This window comes from Zosterops lateralis, assembly GCF_965231275.1.
Source record: "Zosterops lateralis genome assembly, chromosome: 1".
Lineage (NCBI taxonomy): Eukaryota > Metazoa > Chordata > Aves > Passeriformes > Zosteropidae > Zosterops > Zosterops lateralis.
The window spans coordinates 22,682,822-22,708,471 of record NC_139762.1 but is presented as its reverse complement, the minus strand read 5'-3'; the positions used below and the strand labels follow the sequence as shown (position 1 = coordinate 22,708,471).

At 36.2% G+C, this 25,650-nt stretch overlaps 1 protein-coding gene across 1 annotated transcript in view; it reads right to left on the bottom strand.

Annotated features, from left to right (window-relative positions):
* Window positions 1-475: 475 nt before the first annotated feature.
* Window positions 476-25,650, bottom strand: part of RUNDC3B (RUN domain containing 3B) — a 48,300-nt gene continuing 23,125 nt past the window's right edge. The window contains exons 8-11 of the mRNA XM_083876818.1: window positions 20,706-20,863; window positions 4,250-4,396; window positions 3,763-3,878; window positions 476-2,784 (exon numbers count right to left, since the gene is read on the bottom strand). Coding sequence (XP_083732944.1) covers window positions 2,639-2,784; window positions 3,763-3,878; window positions 4,250-4,396; window positions 20,706-20,863 — 567 coding nt within the window. The 3' untranslated portion in view covers window positions 476-2,638. The remainder of the gene's footprint in view (window positions 2,785-3,762; window positions 3,879-4,249; window positions 4,397-20,705; window positions 20,864-25,650) is intronic.

Here is a 25,650-nt window from a genome sequence, read left to right as displayed (position 1 = left end):
AATGAGGAAGTGCTGATACAAAAGCAAGTCAGTAAGTCAGATCATTAAGACACTGATATTTGGGTATACTTTACCCATGAAATGGAGTTCAGTCCATGGTGAAAATTCCTCACACACTTAAAAATACTCTACTGGTAAAGACAGTAGGTAGCACATTAGGTGCCATGGTGCTGTCAGAGGAGATGCTTAACACTATTCTTCCACTTCCACTGTGACTTTTGAATGCAAATTTACAAAATAAGGCCTAAGAGAACATAGTAGCAGCAAATATTGGATGACACTGAACAATGTAGAGCAAGAAAAACAGTCTCTCCCTTGTGCAAGAAAAGTATTTGCTATAAGCTCAGCAATGCTGTAATTTACTGAATGGTCTTACTTTATCCTGTGTGATTAAAACAGAGACAACAACTTGTAACTAGTGATGATACAAAATTTTTAATCTACATGCAACATTTATGGAACATCAAGGCAACAAAACATACACTTTTGGCGGTTTAAAATTCTTTTTTAAAAAATGATTAATGTTTAGAACTGAGAAGATGCACACAACTGATTGCCCATGCACAAAATGACACCCAGAAACACGTGTCAGACTACATAAAAGACTTCAGCTAAACAACACATGTAGCTCTAAGAAAAGAGCCATCAGGTGAACACGACTGAAGATCATGATTACTGCCCCCTCCAACATACTGATGTGGTGTGAGAAGTGTTTAAGAGCAAACAAGACCAAGTACATTGATGCAGAATGTTAACTTGTGGAATCTGGATTCCCTCATTTTATTTGTAGTAAAAATGCATTTCTACTTTACAAATTTATATTTAATAATATTAATCAAGAAACAGGTGCTTAATATGATAACAAAAAAAAAATCCATGAAGTAATGGACATTGTGAAGGTGTATGAAAGATTTAATGGTCAGAGTTTATTACAGAGAAATTTCCTGTGTGGGTACATGAGGGCTTGAAAGACCTGGTGGTTTTGTTAAACTGCTTTAAAATTCTGCATTAAAACAGCATCAGTGGTTGTGTACCCTGCCATGAATGTAGTGACCTCTGGCAGCATGGACTAGAAAATTGAGGAAATGGATTCATATCCTCTAGCTAAATCCAACAGTGCCTTGAGTTCCAGAAATGCATAGCCTCATACTTAAAAAGACTAAATATTTCAGTTTAGGTAAGAATGAATTCTCTTTCTTTCAAGACCACCCTATGATGACCAGTTTAAGGTAGTAGTGCCAAGATATCATCACAAGAGGCAAATCAACTAAACCTGTAAAGAGTGTAGTGACATACTGTAAACACCTAGGAGTAAGCAGTAATTAAAAATCTGTCTTGTATTGCAGCTACTCATGTAAACAATTTATGAAACTTCTTTGGCACAAAAAAGCATTTTCCCTAGCACTTATAAATACAACATACTTACATGCATTTCACTTTTGTTTAAAAAGTTACTAATTATACTGATAAGCATTACCTTGATTAGCAAAATTCATAAAGGATCCATTGTATCTTACAAAGAATTAAGAATATAGTTCGCAATTCAAAAATTATTTTGCAAACTTTGCAACTGTAGGGTAATCTGGAAAGTTAGTTACATTTAAAAAAAGTCTCCCTTTTTTTTTCTAGTATCAATAATTTAAATTGTTGGCAAGTAATTTGAGAAAACTGACTTAAAGAAGTTCTGTATACAGTTCTGCTGTATTATCTAAGCAAGAAAAGTGCACCTACTGCACTACTACAGGGATGAGAAAAGTCTTTTTAACAGACAAATACAGTCATTATTACATTGTTTCCCCTTTTTCACTCTCCTTAGGATCTTGCCAATAAACACAGAATCCAAACTTCACAAGATGTTTACCTCCATCACGCACAGCTCCCATCTTTTCAGCAAGAAACTTTCTGTATAATGTTAGATTATCTGAACCCAAGCCACTTAAAAGCATTTAGTGAGTTTGCTCACCATTTACAAATTGCTGTGTATGCTTGATTTATATGATCAAGTTACATTTGTTATTCACATGCAATTTCAAGAGTCTGTGTTTCAGTGTGACTGGGACATCTCCTAAGTGCCATGATATTCACAGGAATGCAAAACCTAACACTAAGTCAACTTGAGAAAAGCTGTTGATCGGTTAAATATGCTATTTGAGGTCCTACGCAACATACACATATGAAAAGCTGGATTTTCAGGTATTTATTTGCCTACAAACACTGGTGTTGAGGATTCCCTGTCTGTTCTGCAGGAGTTGATAAATATTTAAAGCACTGCAGAGTACAGTGGCTAGAGCTGGTCCAGGCTAGTGCAAGGAGAAACAAAGCTGATGGCATTTAAGTATGAGTCTGATTTCCAACTGTTTCATTTTAAAAAACAGTCATAAACATCAGATAATACATTCTATACCTGACCAAGAGATTTAAATAATTCCAGACTAAAATAGAATATCTGAAAAGTCCTCTGGGGTAAAGAAAACACAACTGAAAACTGACAAAATCTGTGAATTATAAAGGTATCCATGACAAGAAAAAATAAAGCAGCTTGTTTTTTAACTCAGAACTAGCAGTCTTCACTGCAAGTCATCTTATGGAACATAAACCAAACGCATACAACAGAAGGCTCTTCCTTTTTGTGTGCATCTCAAGATGGTGTTAAGCCTGGACTTGTCATCTCTGTTGTGGGACTTGCAAGGTATTCACTTGATTTCAGACTTGTGAGAGACTTGTAGCTTGCTACTGATGTAAGAGAGCCACAAAGACCAAGCAATGATGGAGTGTCTTCCTTTCCTGTTAAGAAAAATAAGAATTAAGCTAATAATTTTTGCTGCCACAAGATTAGTTGACCATAAAAAAATGAGAGAACAGAAAAAGCTGTTTAATCTACACTGCTGTGAATTCCATAGTATGCTTCAGCATGTTTCATAAATGCAATTGAGAAGACAACTTACACCACACCTTTCCTCTGCAGGTGGTACAGAGATCCCTACCCAAGCCTTACAGGCTCAGCTGAAGTCAGTCTTGAATTAAATGCTTTCAATTAAAAAAAAAAATCAAAACCTTTTTCCTTGATATTAAAAAAAAAAAAAAAAAAAGTTCTAGCAGTTATGTAACACTAAGGTTTTGTATTGGCAAATCTATTTAAAGCTTAGAATTTATGAGATACAAAAAGGATTCTTTTATAAAAATTTATATTCTAGACTATTTCAAAAAGCTTCCAACATTTCCCTGCTTTCTCAGAATTGCCCACAAGATGGAGCAGCTAAGCTTTGATAAGCATCCAGGTTTGAAAGGGGTTGTGTGCATATATTACATTTATATAGACAGTTCATATCATGTTCCTCTCTCTATTTTAATGAGAACAGTGTCAGGCTGCCTCTCCAGTTAAATGTTGAATGCAAGATGTAATGACAGTGGTAGTTGCAAATCCAGTGCATTTACTCATTCTTTTAAAACAAAAAAAAAGGAAATGTAAGGAGTTTGTTATAGCAGAAGGATGTCAGCAGATCCTGTTTCTGTAATGGAGAAGGAAGAGATGTGCAATATGTTTGAAGTTTAGCTTTAAATACAGAGAAGTGGGGTGGGTATCTTCATAAATTCAAACTTATTTGAAGCAGAGTCCTTAGGGAAACTGAAACACTTCACATAACAATGAAAAATATGTTTTTCAATGTGTATTTTTTTCATACTGAAAATTTGTCTCACGGGGACTGAAGTTCAGAGCTATGACAAACAAAATTAAAGGAAGACATTAGAATGGCTCTGTACCTTCATTTAACAAGTTAATTCCATCTTGTTTCCCATCCTGTGAGTGACCTGGATCCAGAGAAGATTGAGAAAGACTAACGTCTGCTGAAAGCTGGTCCAGACTTTGAAAGCTTTTCCTGCAAAGCAAGTAATATTTGATAGCAACACATTTAAAGATCTAACTAGGTACCTTCAACTCTCCTTAAAAATTTTTCTAAAAAGACCTATGCAGTTAGTCTTTATTCTCTCAAACACTGTTTTTGTTTATTTCCTAAGCCAGTTCTTTCCTAATGCAACAATATATTTTTCTGCCCTTTTTATTAAAAATTAATCCAAAGGAAGAAAATTTTTATGGCAAGCAAGAGAAACTGATTTTAGTTATGAGTGATCTTTGTACATTGTAACAAGTGACTCCAATAGGATATGTTCCAAAGTATGCTGAGGGAAAGATCTAATTTTCCATTTCCCTGTTCCTCCAAGGAGGTATCAAAATAAATATGAAACTTACTCATCCCATTGTTGATTGTGCTTTCTATAGAGTAGAGTGTCCAAGGCAACAGCATTGACATCCAGAGCTCCTGGGGAAGGCCACTGATTGGTGAGGTGAGTAGTTAATTCTTGTCTTGATCTCAAGTCATTATTCTTTAGCACAGTTCTGTGAATAGAAAAAAAAAAATAGTCTATTAAATGCAGTTCTTTAAGATAAAGGAAAACCAGGACATAGATGACCATGGAACCATCGTGGTTGGAAGAGACCTTCAAGATCATCCAGTCCAACCATCACCCAGCACTGCCACTGTAATCACTAACCCACACCACCCAGTGCCAGACCCAGATGTCTCTTAAACACCTCCAGGAATGATGACCCCACCACCTCCCTGAGCAACGTATTTCAGCCTGGCCATCTGAATAGTAAAAAAATAATTTCTCATATCTAATGTTAATCTACCCTCTTAAGTCTCATCTTTACCCATTTCCTTGGGCCCTGTCATTGCAGGCACAGCAGAAGAGACTGACCCCCACTCACTACAAACTCCTTTCAGGAACCTGTAGAGAGCGATGAGGTCCCTGCTGAGCCTCCACCAGACTCAACACCCTCAGCTCCCCCAGATGTCCCTCACAGGATGTGGTTTCTAGACCCTTCACAAGCCTTGCTGCCCTTCTCTGGATACACTCCACAGCGTTTCAACGTCCTTTTTAGAGTGAGGGGACCAAAACTGAATGCAGTACTTGAGGTGCAGCTTCACCAGTGCTGAGTAAAGGGCAATCAATACTATTCTTGATACAGGTCAAAATGCCATTGGCCACCTTGGGCACACTGCTGGCTCATGTTTAGCCACCTGTCAACCAGCACCCTCAAGGCCCTTTCTGCAAAACAGCCCTCAAGCCTCTCCTCCTCCAGCCCGTAGCACTGCTGGGGGTTGTTGTGACCTAAGGGCAGGAACTGGCATTCCACCTTGAACCTCATGCCCATGGACCAAGTCTGTCCAATCTCTCTGCACAGCCTTCCTACCCTCCAGCAGATCAACACTCCCACCCAACTTAGTGTCATCTGCAAATTTACTGAGGGTGATCTCAATTTCCATTTCCAGATCATCAATAAAGATGTTAAACAGGACTGACCCCCAAACCAAGCCTGGAGGAACATCACTAGTGACCATTCAGATGTTCTACTTTAAGTGACCAACAGACTGCAATTTTCACAAAGCAACTTAAACTGTTCACTTTTCCTAGGGGAAGCAACTTAGAAAAACACTGAGACATATTTAGGGGAAAAAAAAAATTGAATCCTATAAAAGCAACAAAGAAAAGGAACTGCATCTAAAAGGTTTTTTTCTACCACCATAATGGTAATTAACAGGCCAGTTATTAGCCAAGCCCACTATGGGAATGTGATGTGCTTTCCTTGACACCAATATTTTTGCAGTTTGAACACCCTTGCATCCCTACTTTTCTGGAATGAACTAAAAAACAGAATATGTCTATAGTAACTATGTATATAACTGATATAAAAAATGTAAACTGAATACCTTAAATGCTCAAATTAGTTTTGCCTCATATTCCCAATAAAACAAATCAGTTCTCTAAAATTCTAGCAATGAAGAGGCTAATATGTCAGTACTGGAAATCACCTGCCAAAAGTCATACTGAAATAAGGAAAATACATAATTTTTCAGGCTCCAAGACCAGCCTTTTTCCAATAGCACAAGGCAACCTTTGATCTGCCCTTACGCTGCTGTAGAATAACTAGAAATAAAATCAATAGCATTTTGTAATTAGATTTTGTAAGTCCTTCAATCCACAAAATACTAGACAATAGTAAAATGTTGCTCTACAAGGAGTTTGACTATCTCTGGCCTGAAGCAAAAAGCTAATTTACTCATCTCCGTACCAAATGTACTCAAAAGTTCAAAGCCAAATGCCATGTTGCTACCCAAAATGCCAAACTGCACAGCAAATTAAATAACTATTCATGGCACACGTACATTTACGGGAATTGTCCAATAACGTTGTCAACAGGTCTATTTTTACAATACAGTTTTTATTCTGGTGGTATTTGAACTGTTTAGACAGCAACCTCTGTAAGGGCAAATAAAAGTGCCCAAAGAGCTAAAATTTCCCACAAAACAAAGTAAGACAGTAGTAAGCTCAGTAAGGAACTTTAGCAACTGAGTTTGACAGAGGAGACAGATTAACAGCTTTATTGCACGAGAAGGGGATGAAGCACTACCATGATTAAAACTAGTTTCAAGAAGCTTCTCTCATGGTGACTAATTCCCTCAGCGTTCATAAACAATCAGCTTTTTTACCCAGGGATCAACACTCTCATCCTCCTACCTAAGAGCTCTACAGGAATAACCACTTTGCTAAGCCAAAGCTCTCAATAATTTCAAATACCTTGTGTGGTATTCACTTCCCCATGTAATAACCCTAATCCCCTGGGGAACATCGAGCACCACACAGGGCTGTCACAGGTTTGTTGATTTGAGCAAACTGAAACAGCAAGATAGCAAGTTCTTATGAGGTTTGCCAGGTACATTACATCACCTCCTTATTCTGAAGGACAGCTTGAATGCTTTCACAGAAGTTTCATAACAGGACACAGTTTATATGAGCAACTATGCCCACAGAGCCTAAATGCAAATTCATACATGTAACACATACATGCAAATTTCCATTTGGACAACCCCTGTACACTATCACAGACACATTATCACAGACATCTACTGACATGTTGCTAACAGTGGAAGTTTTGCATTTGACATAGGTTTCTATATTGAATATATCTATATTTCTATATTCCACAAATCTTTACACTCTACTAACCTGAAATTTCACCTTTTCTATGTGAACAAAGAAATTCTGAAGTGAAGACTCGCCAAACTTTCCCAAGAATTTTAACATAACATTTAAAGATAGTTTCAGTTAATCACTTCTTAAACCATTCCACCATGCTCAGAAGAAAATCAGGCATCAAGTAGGATACAGAACTAAATATTCTCATCTTAAAACTTTTATTTTGAATCTTTAAAAATATGTAAAAATAGATTTAAAATTATAAAATCAGTACAAGCACAGTATCAAATATATATAAAATAGTAGTATAGACAATAGAAAACTAGACAAAATACTCACACCAGATGCTATTAGTTACCACCTAATTTATCAGCTTTGTAGATTATTTAGCTCTTTGCCCTTTTGTAGACATTTTTCAAGTATCATAAGATTCCACTGCAGCAAAGAGCCATTATAAAGGCATTGCCTGCAGACAGCAATTCTCTCAATATGCAAAAAATCGGTACTCCCTTTGTTTAACCAGACTTATTTGAAGAGTCAAAGTATTCAACTACACAGAAATATAGCACTACCCAGGCTGGAAAAGACCTTTAAGATATTGAGTCCAACCATAAGCCCACCACTAAACCATGTCCCTAAACACCACGTTAACACAGCATCCAGAATCCTCATACCCGTAATTACCCTGAGGAAAGACGATCCTGCTACAGATATTCAAAAACAGGAAAAGAGGTGGATACAAAAGCATTCACTATAGAAAAAGTTAAAAGGGAAGAAGATATGATCAAGTTTTAATAAAAAAAGCAAATACAAATTTCAAAACTCAGTGTGAAAAATGCTGTGCAAGACTATCTAGTGCTGTCCTGCTCTTGTTCAGATGAAAGAAATGTTTTCTAGACGTTAAGAACTCTCAAAGGAGAACAGTTTATTTTATCCAAGGTATATTGAATTTCTACAGTAGTGCTCTTGTTCCCCAGAATGCAAACACTGTAAGGAGGTTGGAGCTGCTGCAGGGTTTGAGGCAGGACTTTTCCTCGCACCAGGACTGCAACGAGTACGTAGTTCTATTTTTAAATAAAGTTTAATAAAACATGGCTCTATTGGTTTTGTAGCTGTGAGGATTGAAGGATGATGCAAGATAAGGTTTGTAGACAGTATGTTAAGCCATCTAATATATGAGTAAAAGCAAGGAAATTCCAGGAACAAAAGAGGGTAAGTAAGAGAGGCAACAGGATTTACTAAGGAAGAAGTTAAAAAACAAGGAAATACAATTAAACCTGAGTGAAAACAAGCATATACACCAAGCTGTAACTCCTTTTCTTCAGTCTGGAAAAGAAGATATAAACAATAGCTAAAAGTAATAATCTCAGGAAGGCAGTTGGTACACGGAGAATACAGTAGATCTTAGTAAGAGATTGTATGGATGTTTTTCAAATGAAAGACAGGCAGTGTGTGATATATGGCTGAACATGGTATCCTGGACTAAAACAGTAGAACTGTGGAGTGCAGAAGGTTTTGTACAGTGTAGGAAGATTATGTAAGGACTTATTATGAGAATAGAGGGGTTAAACCCATTTATGGTACATTCTCTAATCTAGGCATGAAAAAATTCTTGGTTATCTGAGAGGCTGTGCACTTCCCCTCTTTCATCCAACTAACTGGTATCTTCTGTGTCTACAATTATTTCCATGTCTTTACAGTCATGTTGGCAAAAGGTGGCAGAAGCTGTTTTATAAACTGCAGAAAGAAAACAGTTATACCCTTAGTAGTCCTTACCCCAAACCAATGCTTTTGTAAGATAACTTCATATAGGGTTTCAAGTTCTGCAAACATTATAAAATAAAGAAATAGTGAAGAGATAGGCAGAGAAAGAACACTCAACAACAACCAAAACATCAGTCTATTACCAACATTAATCTCAAACTGAATCGAAAAAACAGCACTAGGAAGAAAATTAACTCTATCCCAGCTGAAGTCAGGGCATTTCTTTTAAAATGAGCAAATACCCTTTGTTGTACTACCTCACAGCATAGATTTTTCCATAATGCATATATATATATATATAAAAAAGGGAAGTATAATATATACAGTCTTGCCATGTTGTCCCAAGATAACATTTATGACACTTGAATTGTAATGGAATTTTTTTTTAATATCTGAAAAAAAAAAATAAAAACTCTACACAAATTGAAAATACTACTGCAAGTAATAATTTGTTTGGCAAAACAATCAGCAAAAGAGATGAGAACATCTTAGTACTAAAGTACATCATTAAAACCTAACAAATATTTGCCTTACATTTATATTTTCTTCTCTATTCCAAGAACTACTATTAAAATTAGGCTCCTCTTCAAGAACAAAAAAAACCTGTTTAGTAAAAACATCCTGCTGAAGAATTCCTGCCTGTTACAAAGGATTACTGATGAGTCACTAACTAATCAATACTAACATATTCCCAGGGTGGAAATAAGTGTCTGCAGATACATATGCTCCCCCCAGGCCTGTAAATTTACTTACATTTACTCAAGAATAAACAGAAGCAGCCAGATCATCCATCAGGTTTACACAGCTATTCCCAGAAATATCTCTGCATGCTCTTGACTTTCAGCTCTTTAATTGTGTATTTAAGAAGCTAATTCCTAAGATAAACCCACAAACACTTCTGTCTGCACTAGCATTGCTTCAGCTGCCCCTTAAGAGATTAAGAAATTACTGCTTTGAATTAACACATCTAAGACTTCTGCATCTTGAAAGCAGGACCTGACTTAATAGTGAGAGGGACAAAAGTCAACCTGTGTGTTGGGCTCCTGCATGCACAACAGAAATTAAGTAACTGAGTACAGCTGTCACTTACTATATTGCAACTATATTTCCTATGGGAATTTAAATAAATAAGTAAATAAAAATTATTTTCAAGCTTATCCCAACTAATATAGAAAAGCCTTTCCTGCATAACCCCTTAAAACTTCTGTTTTTTTCTGGAACTTCCCATTTCAGCTATACCAGATTTCCAATTTCCCTTGGATCAAAAGCAGATTCATTGGAAGCCTATTCCAAAAGTTCCATTTACATAGTTTTTGTTTTTGGTTTTGGGTTTGGTTTTTTTTTTCAATAAAACAAAAGTCAGTTCTGTTTTCAATTATACCTATGAAAAACCAGTAACTTCTTACCTGCAAGTTTAATTTCTCCAAATCCAGAAAATGCCAGTCCAGTTGGCAATTTGCCCTCCTACCAGCAGATGAAGACAGGAAATAAACCAAACAGACTAATTCCCTAAGAAAGGGAATTACATCAGATGAATGTTCCAGTTCAAGAACTACCTGAGTAGTGAAAAGTAAAAGTGAAAATAAAAGCTTAAAAAAAAATAAAAACATTCGCATAAGAACAAGCTTTAAAATGCTTTATTTAAGACAGGAAATATGGAATGCAAACTCAAATTGATAGCATACATGAATATAACTAAAACCTGTAAAAGCAACTCCAAAATAAAAAGAGAACTACCAAGCTATCAGTACTGTAGCACAGCAGTGAGCTGTCTGGACTGGTATGTCATTGGACTTTGAGAAATTAGATCAGCAGGTATGAAAATAAGCTACTTACCAGTAGATTTTGGTGCTGCAATATAGCATCTCTCTCAGATTTGTGCCCTGTACACTGACACACTATACCCCAAACTAGATGCCAGAGCAGTTAGATGTCAGCAGACTTTCTAAAGCCAGTTGCTGCAGTGAAAAAAAAGCAGGAATGTCCTACTGTAACACATTTCTTATTCTGCCTGACCAACAGATCTTTGTGTGCCACAGCAATGGCACTACTTCTGCCACAGAACAGATACCCTTGAAGCTTCCTCAGCATTTTTTTAATCCTCCTTTTTTGTCTCTTAGAGAGATCTTGAAATATATCCTAACAAAATCAGTTATCAATTTTATACAGCCTTCAATTTTCTTGACCTTTGGATAACTTGAGGAAGTTTATATTGTCAGAAATACCAGCAGCTGGACTCCTGAGTTCTAGTCTGACTGAAGTAGAGACTTCTGTTTCTGAACACAGACATCCAGAATGAATCAAAACATACCATAATATGTTAACTTTGCATATGCTCACTAAAATAGCACTGCAGCATGTGACTGACACTCTCAATGTCCTTGGACAAATAACCAGGCCTGACTCTCTGGAGGATGATAACAGGCACAACACAACCAGTTTTCCTAGATAGATCTTGACAGAAAACAAGGATAGTGAACTTGATCAGCAACCAAACTACTGAAAAAGTAAAGAGCAGATTTAAAGTCAGTTCTTCAATTATCAGATCATCTCTTCTGGGAAATGGAAGACTCTCAGCAAACAAGCTTTTCTTTGCCAGATTGTCTAATTTGCCTTCTGTAAATATCCTCTCAAACTCAGTTCGTCATTTATGGATTCTTCTTCCCTTATGTCAGTGATGTAAATACAACATATCTATTTATAGCTGAATTCCTTTAAAAAATCCCATTTCTACAAGGGTGTGGGGAAAAAACCCAAGATCCTTTTTTCTTAATGGATCAGGAAAACTGGTATTCGCAATAACCTTTTTATAATTTAAGCTTGATTCCTTTGAATTCAGTAAAAACAGAAGAAACAACTGCAAAATGGTTAAGTAACTTTGGGTTGACTGAATTACCACTTCTGCTTTAAAATCCCACTATCATATTAAGCCAGCAAGTTTCAGGAGAGATATCCAACAGGGTAATTGGAAGATTAATCTTCTATACACATAGACAAGTATTTGCCAAAACTAGCATATATAAGCTCTTTCAAAATGGCCTGGTTCTAATTACAAACAAAAAATTAAAATATTAGCAGCAAGCCATGAGTAATATAAGTCCTTCCTGGCAGTTGAATTGAATTAATAGAGCGGCCAAACTATGCAAACAGTAAGGCAGAGCTTCAAAATCTTACAAATTTAAGAATAAAAAAAGAGGAGGAGGGCAAAAGTCTGATGCAAGGGCAAACAGATGAAAAAAATCCCAAACAAAAATCCACAGTCAAGAGAGTAACAGTAGAAATGGAGACATGGGAAGGGGTAAATGGAGGCCAATTAAAAATCTTTGCCAATGTAATTTGAGCTATAATTTGGATAATAACATAATGAAAAATTACAAGGTTAAGTGGTTGCATAAGAACATCGCAATGGCCAACAGAAAAAACACCTCTCTATAACTCAACCACTTGCCAGCCAAAACAGGACAGCAGCTAATAAAGGATTTGTGCTCAGGAATCAGGGAGCACACTGATTGTATTTTCTTGGTTATAATTTCTATTTTAACAAAATACTGAAGAAACATAAGACACAAAGTTAAAACTGGAAAACCAAGTTGTAACCTAAATTTACAAATACCATCCATAATTTCAAAAACCACCAACATTTTTGCAATCATGTGTATATACGCTGATCTGTAACTCGCTTTTTTTTGAACAAACTACTTCTATTTTAGAGAAACTTATAATTTGGTTGTGAAAGTATAAAAAGAATTTGCTAATCGTTTTAGATTAAACCAATTAAATTTATTAAACCAATAAATCTAGTAAAATAAACCTGAAGTTTAGGATAATTTAAATATATATTTCTTTTCTCTGACAAATCGCAGATACTCCTTCAGTATACCAATGATAAAGTAATGTTTGCAAATACAGAACTAGCCTCTCCTCCCCATTCTAACTTGGCACTGTTCTTCCACCCTTAAAAAAATGAGGACTTTTTTATTATTTGTCATTTAAAGCCCATTTAGTTTCGTATTGAACTTCATGGAACTTGCATTCAATATATTAGAAAAAATTAAATTCTGCTCAACTTTTCTCATTTATGTTTAAGCAATATGAAATACTTGCTTTTCCCATCAGTATCATCTGGAATACAGAAGCATATATAGAGTAGATGAGTATGAAGGTTAAGAAATGAAGCACAAAACCCTGTAACTCTTAGAGCAAATGGTAATACAAGGTTATTTATCTAAACAGATAAAGCACAAAAAGATCAAATTCAGGCTCTGTGATTGCAATCCAGCAGTTAATGATTATGCACCATGATTGACTTACCATAATTATTACCTGTTTTTTTCTAATCCTTCCATTTGCAGCATCAAGTTATTCAAACTCTTTTATGAAAACAAAGCCTCAGGTTCACCTGAGGTTCCAGACACGAGATAATTCTCTTTGTGGAATTACAAGAGGAAGACACTGATGTCTGCTGTATTGCTATGCCAAAGCAAGTATTCTTTTTCTGCCACAGTTCAGGTATATTAACAGAGGATGAAAGTCATAATCCACACATTATGCTTTCCTACAGTGAATGCACATCATTTGCAACTGCATTGTACTGAGGCTTTCAGAGGCTCAATACTTATTATTATTATTTTGAAAGGCCTTACTTTTCCCTGTTCCCAATCTTTTAATTCTACATCGGACAAATATTCTGGAATTCGGAATGCATAAGGTGCTCATGTGTCGCAAGAGGACACGCAAAGAAGGACACTCACTTGTCAAGTTGAGAGCAAGAAAAAGAAAGAACTTTATTTTTGGATTCAGGGTTTAAATAGAGTTCGGACTTTGACAGCAATGGGGGTTCGAGGTTGACACCCCTCAGACCCCACTGGTGAAACTAGCAGTCCATCAATTTGTCCTTCCCTGTGGAAGGAATGTGTTATTTACTAAACATTACTTTTTGTTTATCTTACAATTTGTGAGAAAACTCCAGTAGAATGAGAAACAATCAGAAGGCTGAAAAATCAGAGTGACACTCATGTCCAAGTAACTTATTTAAAGCTTTCTTGCTTGGTACTTGTGTGCAATGCCTTTAGCCATAGAAGTGAAGCTATGTGAGAAGAAAGAAAAGATGCCACTATAAAAACAGATTTTACACATTAGACTCCTAGATGGGACACACTGCCACACTAATGTCACTAGGTATGCAAAATGGTGAAAGAAAAGTCCCTGTGGGTTTCTAACCCACCAAGGAGAGTGCAGGGGAAAAGAGAGCAGAAGGCAGACTCCTTAAAAATGTGAGTATTTTTCATTTTGGAGTCAGAAAACATTTTGCTGTAAATACTCCAATACATCCTTTAAGACACCAATAGCTTCAAAAGCTTTATACTTTTTTTAGAATGTTAAAGTTTATTTTAAAATAAACATTTTAACCTCCCTTTATAACCGTTTGGAATGCGATACTAAAATACAAGAGTTTAAAAATAAATGCCTCCCTATCTACTGCATCTTGTAGAGTAAGCCCTTTTCTTCAGGCTGCTATCAACCCAGAAACTCCTGGCTTCCACTTGCACAATAAACCCACGTAGATTCTAAGAATAGAGTAATCATGTTGGAGGCTTGATTGCAAATTGTTTAACTGTGCAGAGTTCTGTACCTTGCCCTGTATGTTCCTCTCTGAATTGCAGGAGACTCTCTGTCTATGTCCTACGCCCAGCTGAACTTTTCCTAGTTATATTTGCAAAAAAGGAAACACCCATTATTCTTGGGTTTCCACCTTGCTAAAAACAGAACTTCCCTTCTTGCTTCTCAACTCACACCCTTGTAAAACAGAATGGGATTACAATATTGCAGCAAACTTGAAAAGAAAAAATTACAGAAAACCAAAATTCAAAACACTGCCTAAACAAAAGTTTTAACATCTCTCAGAATACGTAATATTTTTTCTATGCTGTAAAAAAAAGCCTCAAACAAACACACACAGACGAGTTAAAAAAGAAGGACCTGAAAATCAACCAGACTGCAATATTAAGGATTTCAAACTGCTGCTCAGACTTGAGGGAGAAGCAGAGGACAGACAGGAAGCATTACAAATAAAAGCATGGCTAATGTGAATTAGGGTTTGATACCAGAATCCATGAAAGCTTTAAAAGGAAAGGATTAGCACTCTCAGTTTTCACATTCTAGGAAAGAAACTTGCTAAGATCAAAGATTAAATTTTCATCTTCAATTTCCTTTCAGTGAGGAAATAAAGCAGCTGCAACAAATTGGATTTACTGTACTTAAGCAGTTGAGGAATTCAGTTTCTTTGAAAAAAGAAAGAGTCTTAAAAAAGGACTATCTGAAATGAAGGCAAGAGGGCTAAAAAAATAGATCCAGCTTTCCTATTTCTCCAGATGATTTAGGTTTTGAGCTAGGATTACAAAGCCAGGCAAGCCACAATAAAATTTTGCTCACCAGGAGACACAAAACACAAGCTAAAATTTCAAAGCCTTTGCTCAACCCTCCTGCTTCTATTTCCTTGGAGAAGTTTTTCTTTGCTTTGTCCCTGACAGCACAGCTATAGTCTACATCTTCTACAGCTTTGTGCCTTCCTCTCTGACCCTCCCCCTGCTCACAGGCAGAGCATTGTGCAGCACACTGCAGACTCCAGAGCATTTACAAATAGCATCTTGACAAAGTGAGGACAAGCAGAGGTACTATTTTCATACGCAAGTTTTTTAACCAAATGGGGCATGACCATTCATTGAAAAGAAATCATCTTTGCTAAGAGAATATAGTGTATCTTCCTTTACATAGTCCATAATAGACCTGGTAGGACATGGTGTATTTGAAATGTTTGAAACAGAGAAGCTAATTTTGCCTGGAGTTAAACACATCTGAATTTACTCTGCATGCTGCTCACAGAACTGGCATGCTATGTTCAGCTGTTGCTGAGAATGAGCTGATGGACCTTTCTGAAGGCAAGGAGCACTACCCTGAGCTCCATGCACAGCTAACATAGGGAAAAAACTGTGGACAGAGTACTCCAGCAGTCAATGCCTGGAAAAGAGAGAAGCATGGCAAGCTGTGCACACCCCAGCTGTGAGGGCATACCCAGCACACCAACTGCAATTAAAGAGTATCACTGAAAAAAACCCCAGTTTCTCAGGGTTGCAGGTACACTGTCATTTCCTGTCTTTACAAAGATATCTGTATTATTCAGATAGAAAATGCAGTACTGCTGGATATTAAACTACTAACATAATAAAATGTTAAGCTATATTAAGACATTAAGAATGGAGGAACAGCACAATTTGGACTTTGGAAAGGCTAATTTCTGAAGAAACAGCCAGACAAATTAAACCAATCTTTAAGATCTGACAACACATGAAAAAAATTCTTAGTTATACAGTCAAGCTTAATTCAGTAGAAGATGTGAGTGTCCCTACAATTTAATTTGATGCTTATCTGTTCCTTAACCAGTAAAAGAATTCCAGACGTTGAAGACTGACTTTTTTTCTGCCCCTAATTTTTCTTCCCTCCACAAAATACCATATCAAGATGGAGATCTAGGAAGAAACAGTAGAGGGAAATAAAAAGCAGAGTGGTATAAAATATAGCATAGTAATTTAATTTACAAAATAAATTTCACATAAATGTGATAAAGTGATAAAAAAATTACACCAGTTCGGACAAAGGGTCTGTACCATCTTACACCAGGCACAACAACCTGGGAACCTGAAGAAATTCTTTAGGAGGAAACCTTTTGTGGTAAAGATTACACAAATCACTGTTTTCATTTCAGCAAAAATCAAAGCAGAAGAAAAAAATTTAAAGCATTTTGAGAGTTTTTATGCTTTGCATACAATGCTTTCCTTTTTTTCTTTCACTTTGTTGAAAAAGATGTTTTATGTTAAATTAAAGTGATCAACTTTAATAACATCAGTGAGATCAATTTTTATAACATCAGTGAATCAATATGCAGGAAATGAGCCAATCAGGAAATTGATGGAATCTCTCTCATCAATATTTAACATATAAAAATATCAATTTCAGATGCAGAATCTGAACTTTAAAGTTTCAAAAGCTGAGTTTGTGGTAACACAGGTAGTGTGTCAGTCAAAAGCAAGACTAAGATTAACCCAAAGGAGGAAAAAGCCTGTTTAAGCTGAGCTAAAGAGTTTTAAGGTAAGGGTATTGTGGACCAGTAGTTCCAGATTTTGCCCAGTTGCATCTTTGACTGAGCTAACTAGTCCTTCAAGGCAGTGTTCTCAAAGTGAGATACAGAAGATAACCCTTTGGGGACTGGGAAAAACCCCTTTTTGAACTGCTAATAATTTTTTTTAAATGCAACATTTAGTTGCATCTTTATCTTATACTCTTCAATTTCTATATTTGCATGTTTAAGAATGCAAACAATATATTAGCACAAGAGTATATTTATAAAATGTATAAATAATTATACCTACATTGTGGGGGTGCTTAGAATTTTTTTACTGACGGAGTGAGCGACCAAATGTCTCTGTGCTTCAAGAAACATTCAACATGTCTTTGCAGAAACGTAGAGGAGGAAGGAATATCTGCCTCTATACATTTTGGATACTCCAGGATGCTGTTCCTTGATGATTTGGGATCCCTCTCTCATCAAATTACAATTCTGTAATTTGAATATTACACAATTAGAATATTTTCTTCATCTAGACAGGCTTCTCCTGGCTGTCCTCCTGTGAACTGTTATTTTCAAGCACTTAAGAGCTGTTAATTTTACATACTTTAAGGTCTTTAGAACTGCCTCACCCTCACTGTAAAAATACACTATTCTTAGAGAAGAGTGGAGCCAAAAGCACTGTTCTGTAGTGTTCAACTACAACAAGTCCTAGGAAAAAACGCATCACAGTGATGACATCTGAAGAAACAAATGAAGGCCCTGAGTGGCTCACCATTATTACAATTCACACAATTGAAATGCCTCCTGAACACTGATGGACTGGGGGCATCAACCACCTCTCCAGGACACCTGTTCCAGTGTTTGACCTCCCTCTGGGTAAAGGGATGTTTCTCAATGTCCAGTCTGAACCTTCTTCCTGATAAGCTGTGTATTAGCTTAAATGTGCTGAACTGATAATCAGATTGTCTATTGCAGATTCACTTTTTAAACCTGATTTGCCATCAGACACCTGCCAAAAAAGTAAGAGGTCCAATCCCCAGATGGTGAGCATATTGCTAAGAAATTCAATTAAGCTGAGAGACACAAAAAAAAAGTTATTCTTTTGTGAATAAATAATTGATAGATTTTCAGCTTCACCATTTTCCAGATATTGGTATTTATGAAATCTGTAAAATGGCTTTTAAGTAAATTGGAAACTATATTGTTCATTGTCGTTTGAATATCCCAGTGTGCGAGACAAAGTTAAGAATACTTAAAATTGTAAAACATGAGGCATAGCAGCTGTAGAAGAAAAATTCCTTCCAAATTTTTCTGACCTCCTATCCTCATATTTATTTCATGCTTTGCAGCAAACCCCTTAGTCTAAGTGCAAACAGAAACAGAAAAGTTTCTCTGTAAGAAATCTAATTTTTTACCTGAAGGCCCTGTTGATCTGTTGATCCTGGGTTAACTGCTTTCCAAGTCAGCAACAGCCTATACTGCCAACAAAGTCAGATCTCTATTTCTTATCTTACTTTTTTTTTTTTTTTTTTGGTGGGGGAAGACAGAAATACATCTATAGACTCAGATTCTGTCAAGTCCACTGACAAGATACATAAAACATTTTTCTTTGCATGCCTGTGAAATGCCATTTTGGAAACCTCAACAAAACCTTACTCAGCAAGAGTTTGCAGTCAGAAACCTTGCTACCTTAAGAACAGCAGCCAATAGAATAGAAGAGCATCATTAAAAAGAAAGTATAGAGTGTTTATTTATAATAGTTTCAATTACACAGCAAACAATCCTAAACCAGATCTCAAAGTGTTTTACAAACAGCAATGCAGTATGCCTTGGGTAGAATAGTCCCAAACTTGCTCTTATCTGCTGATGAACAACTCAGATTACAGCATATATTCACTGCTTCAAAATGCTAGTAGAGCAAAACACTAAGTTTTGGTATTACTTTAACATCATTCTAAAATGGCTGGACCATAAAAAGCAATTGGCCAAAACTCATGCCTCATTACAGACACATTACTGATACAACACATTCTGCTGCCAGGTCACCTTTGGTTGGAATAAAAAACCCAACACAAATACCAAATATGATTAAAAATAAGTTAATTATGACTGATGCTGAGCATTAGAAGCCTGCTAGGAATATTTCTTCCCCTCCCCTCACCTAACAGGCAGGCTACACTCATAGCAATAAAAATGTAAAATTATACCACTCCAAATATCTAGTGTAGTTCAGACTCCTGACTGCAGTGTCTCACAAACAGATATACAAGAACAATGTCAAGATACAACAGAGGTTATTCCACAATTTGAGCCTTTACATAGCAAAGCCATCACACAAAATCAAACCTGAAAGACCAAGATCTTCAGAACAATCTGACTGCATATATCTCAGCTAAAATTTAACAGCAGGTATGAACATTCAAAATTTCCAGTATCAGAGGAGGTTTAAATGAGTTCACACCTTCCCCCACCTTCCCTAAATAACTGGGGATGCCAAAGCAGTATAACATGAATCATTAGGCATATCAGTAAGTTCAGAGAAGAACTCAAGAACAGGTATCTCTCAAAAACTTACAATCAGAGGGGAAAAAAAAGAAAAACATATTTTTTTTCTTACTCAGCTCTGCATTTGGCCTAAATAAAATTCCAATTCTGTATTCCTGAACATTTTCATAAAATCCATTTCAAGCACTGGCAATAAAATCATCTATTATGAGAGAAAGAGCAGCAGGAAAAAAAGGGCTTTGCTTACAAGCTTGAAGTACATATATTCTCCTTATCATGGATTGTCTCAAAGATCTCAGATGGCTGGCATGTTACTCCAGGCCTTAAACATTTACAAATTAATCCAGATTTAAGGGAAAATAACTTGAATAACTTTTGTTCTTATGAACAGAACACTCAACTGCTGCAAGTGCACCCTATGGCAGTTTCATGGCAACCTATCACCAGACAGCGAGTCTTCCATCTGCCTGGGTCTTCAAACATGGGATTAGAGAATGGCTTGGGAGGGACCTTAAAGATCATCTTGTTCCAACACCCTGCCATGGGCAGGGACACCTTCCACTTAGACCAGGCTGCTCAGAGACCCATCCAACAAGGGAATAGCTCTGCAAAAGGAGAGCACCTCCCCACCCAACAGAGAGGATAAACTGTATAATGACCATAAGACACTGAAATATTTATCATACCAGAAATTACATATGCTATCAATAAAAAATAAGCCTTCTACTGTTTTAGCATTTTGCCTTGCATTGAAGAAAGGGTCATAGTGAACTGTGTTGCCAGTCTGAATAGTTTTAGGACTACCAGATGAGCTTCTACTGTATCTGAGACATCACAAATAAATTAAGATCTAGCCAAAGAAAATAAATATTTTTTTACCCTCTCTTGCCTAACTTTTAAAAAAATCATCTTCAAAAGGTAGCTGTTTTCAATACTTTTAAGGGTAGCCTTAAAACTGGAAGTAATAAAATATAAAGAACATCTCATAAAAATGTGTAAAAAAATTAAGCATGTTTACTGTAAGTTATTTCAGATTTTAAAAAGTTTTAATATTTAATCTCAGAATTATTCTATTTTACACTACTGCAGTTTCTAGGGAGCCATTCCCAAATCTAAGACTTGTCAGGAAAAAAAAAAAGCTAAAATGCATCAATTTTTTTAAGAAGTTGGCTCATTTCCATAGGATCAGAAACGCTACATATTGTATAGTTATATAACTTAAATAATTTAAGTAATACTGCTCTAGCAATGCTTCCCCATTATGCTAACTTACAACTGGTCTTGCAGTTCCACAATGATATATTCCAGCTGCTCCTTCTCCATTTTATGAGCTAGATCCATATCTTCAATTCTTTGTAACAGCAGTTTATTCTGTGAGACAGATTCAGACAGCTGGTTTTCTCTGAGTCGCACCAATTCTTCAAGATAACCCTGAAAATGTAAGTTATTAAAAAACTTTAAAGAACACACTGCCAAAACCACTTTTGATTATGCATATTTATATTTTTTGGTTCATGATGTATAAGATTTTATTTTGGGTTTGTTGTAGGGTTTTTTAATTATTTGGTTTTAAACGGACAAGTAAATGGACTTTAGATTAGTCTGAGATTTCCTAATAGGCAACAGGAAAATCATGTATTTGTTCATATTCTTACAGAGGAGTAGAAAAATGGATGAAAAAATGAGACAGAAAAGCCACCACCATGAAACAGTAATTCATCTTTCAAAAACAACTGTCACCAGCACAAGAAAAAGATCAGAATTCTGAACAACTGAACAGGTGCAGGATGTTAGATAATACACAAGGATAAGAGTGGAATATATCTGCGTGGTTCTTTATAGTTAATGAAAGGGATCCAGAATTACTATGAATAAAATATCCAATGTTATTTTAAAGTTTCTTTGAACTTTTGAATCACACATTAAAATAACAAAGAAGGTTCCAGCATGTCAGATGTTAGTAACTTCTTATAAATTGTCAATTAAAACCAGATACAGTCAGTCTACACTACATAAAATTGTGCACATTCCTTGAAACCTGTGGAAAAATGTGCAACTCTTTTATATGTGCCCACGTTTTAAAAAAGGTATTAAAAACAAGGTAGTTTTCAGAGACACAGAATGGGTGTGTATGTTCTCAACTCCTGTTAAGAAAACAGGTTCACATTAGCTGGTAACAAAATGCTACTAGTGTAATTCATCACCACAAAGACTGTTGAGGATTTGAAACATCTCTAGTATGAGAGGAAAGAGAAGGAGCTGGGATTGCTCAGGTCAGGGATGAAGAGAAGAGTGTAAGGAAAAAGAATCATATCAACGTGCATCAGTGTTTAATGGGAGGGTGTATGCATGATGGAATCAGACTCTTTTAAGTGATAGCCAGTGAAAAGAGCTAATGGACACAACCTGAAATACAAGCATGGAGGAAACTATTTAAATATAGGAAAGCTTTTCTTTCCTCCTTCCTTTTTCCCCCATTAAATGAACACTGGGATGGGTTGTCCAGACAGGCTGGAGAATGTGTATCCCTGAGATATTCACAGCCTGAATAAGGCTAAAAAAGGCCTTGGGAAACCTGCTCTAGTCTACCTTTTTCTGAGCAGGGGAGTTGGACAATCTCCAGAGGTCGAGATGTGCCATCTGACCACAACTATTCTGTGATCCTATAGTTAAATATAGTTCTATTCGTTGGATAGATTTATATTTCACAGGGACTTTTTAGTCTCAGTACAAGTTCCAAGGAATCTTGAGAGCTTTTCAATATGCCCAGTTCTGCCTCATCAAATATTACTGCTACCTTGACTAAGATATTCCTTGGAGTTCTAAGCAGTGCTTCAAAATTACTAAGTGATGTGTTACAACATAATAAATTTCCTACCTCTAAAAAATATAAAAAAACTCCAAAACAAAACAAAAAATCAAACCATTTTACAGAAACATTTTAGACCTGAAGCAGCAGTACCAGAAACATAATCCTACGTACAATAAATATTTCTATCTATAATGACATGGAGATGCCCATCCCACCAGTAAAAGCATATAAAATTCCAGTATAAACAGTACACAAATGATTCAGGAGTTTGCTATTCAAAAGTGAACAGCTTAAACCATTCCAGAACAGGGAAGAGATAACTTCCACATAAATAACAAATGTGTAAAGTATGACTCATTGATCTGGACAAGAGACAACTTGGAAAAGACAAAGTCATCATATTTCCATAGTGGCCTGGGCAGGGCAGAAAGGAAGAGACAGTTCCTAACTTTAAAAAACAGGAGCTAGGCACCATGAAATCAAGCTCATAGGAGCCAGATTCAAAAGACAGAATAGGAGGTAGTTTTTCACACAACAGGTGGTAGATTCACAGAATGCTTTGCCAAAAAAAATTGTTTTGATGGCGAAATTTTACATGGAATTGAGGGGATATTTGACAGGTATTTGGAAGACACACCTATCACAGGTTACTACACAGACAAACCTTCTAGCTTCAGGCAGCCCCCTCATAACCCCTGATATACATTGGCCAACAGTGCATTAGAAGAAAAGTGGTGCACAATCATGTGCTTTGTGTTTATTCTTCCCTCAACTTCTGCTTTGGTCAAGTACCCAAGATAGGATAGCAGGATAACCAAGAAGTCTTGGTCAAAACCAGCAGAGTGTAGCTGATCCAACAAAGCAATGCTAGGATGTAGCTTGCTAAAGTAACACCTGACCCTATCCTACCCCTCAAATGGCTCAGAAGAGAGATCTTCATCTTAACTGCAATCCAATTGCTTGCCACATTGTGACCTGGTCCTATTAATGACTGCAGCACACATACTTACTTGGGAGACACAAAAGGGGTTTATCACTGTTTGGGCAAAATGAATGACAATAGAGCACAGGAAGGATCCATCAGACCTACCACATCAGTTACTAAAGACTTTATTTTCAATTTGGTTTTCTTGTCACAAACCCCCAGTTTTCCAACACACAGAATGTCAGAAAGCTCCTTTGTTCAAATAAAAAGTCTCTGATTAACTCGTTCCTACTGCACTGAGTGCGACTCAGTCATTGGTGCAACTTATTGCTGTGAAAAAAGGGAAGGGAGAGAAACACTTGGGGAAGGAGCTCTGTTACATAGTCCATCTTAACGGTCATTTGTTCAAGTTGTAAATAGAACAAATGCAATATAGTTGAAGTGAATCATATAAAAACTTGGTAAGGACATCCCAAATGAAAATTAGACAACAGAAAATTTTCTGACTCTAGGAAAAAGAAGTTATTTTGCTGCTGCATTTGCAAGCAGGCATTCCAAAGGAGGACAACCAGAAAGTGTCAACAGCTGTCAGAGTAGCTACCATTTTGAAAATTGTTTAAATGCACCAAAATTTCCCAAGATTTATCCTAAAACTGAATTAAATTCACCCCTACATTAGTTACATAAAGAAGTTAGTAATTCATTAAGAGAATGTTACCAGCAATAACTTCCATGGAGTGGGAATGGTTCTGGATCTTGGACTCGTGAATAAACCAAAACCCACCATTTGCTATTACAGCCATTGACAACCCTTGTGCTTATGCAGACATAAAGGTTCCTAGTGATTCTGACTGTGGATGTGGGCTACATGTTTCACTACTTTTTCTACACATGCATGTCACAACTTTGATGGAGTATCCTTGGAAATGAACCAATTGGATGTACCAAGAAAAATAAACATCCACCTATTTTGTTCTCTTCAATGAGTGTCCAGAACTGACAACACTCTCCTCATGGTGGTGGAAAGCATCCATTCAAACTGATTCTACGTTTTTGTCTGGCAAGGATGGGAATTCCTTTCGGTGGTTCAAGAGAAAGGTTTTCATTTATGTATTTGAAGACATTCCTTTTGAACAGCATATTTTGCTTTATAAAAGCAGGGAAAAAGTCCTCTGTACCAGAGAGGGCGGCACGAACATGAGTTCTTTCCATTTGGAAAGTGATACCATACCAGCTGAGAAGGTTAGACCAGCAACCTGGATGCAACAGTTCTGGTCATATTTCAAAAACAGGAAGTCTAAAAGCAAATCTACAAAAGCAATAATTGTATGCCTAGTTTAAAAAATTAATGTAAATAAATATTAAATATCTATTATCTCATAGTAAATCTGATTCTTTCATTGTTACTTAGAAAAATTTTAGCCATAATCTTTCAAGTGCATTAAAATAAACCAATTTTGAATCTACCTATTCTGTATTCAGGGAAATAATTACACCTGCAAGCACCCTTGTGTAGTTACTTTCATACGGTTTACTCTATTCAGAGTCTCACAAAAATCAAATTATTACGTAAGGAAAATAGAATACTAAAAATACTAATAGAAGTTATTTAAAAAAATTTAACCAGGTGTATTTCAATTTTTTTCTGACCTCTCCTTTCTTTCTCTGTACATTGCTTCTTTGGTGTGTATGAACAGTCTGCCCTCTTCTCTCTCTACCAGCTAATACACATTGTAATTACTGTAGATATAATATGCAGTTATGAAAAACTAGAACTAATAACTACTAACAGGTTTGGACATATATCACTTCACCTTTAACCTAAGGTATGTTGCGTGGTAGATGGGATACCTACCTTTGGTTTTTATATAGTTACATTCAATATGCCACCTAAACTAAAATCCAACACAAACACGTCCTTTAGTGTTTTCCTTTCCCATTCTGCTGCAATCAAGTTGTAAAACTACCTATTTTCTAAAAACCCACCTCAGTATCACTGAGAAGATAGTTTTGCCTTTCATCTAAATTGATTACTTTGCTTATCCTTTTTGATTAGTTTAAGAGTAAGTGTTAAAGTTTAATATCACTATCATCATAAAAGTCTTCAACTGTCAGCCTACCTACAACAATAAAAATTTGTGACTTCTAAGAAAGAGAAAATTCATGTGAACTTCAAGCTCACAACCTAACAGCATTAGAGATACAGTGTCTGTAACTCCAAGATTGGAAAAAGAAGACAAAGCTTCTACATTAGATTGTGTAATTTGATCTCTAAATTATTGCTATTCTATTCCCCAAGTCACCAAGCCTCTTTTCCTTCAAATCAGTGAGCAAAGATGCTTGGATATTCTGAAGATCATAAAATTTAGGACCACTTACATGAAGCTAAACAGTATCTAATAATATATTTTCTTGCCTTTATTTAGATGGATATGTCACCAGTTGTCTGGTGATGAGCTTTGGTTTCATAGCCCCCACACA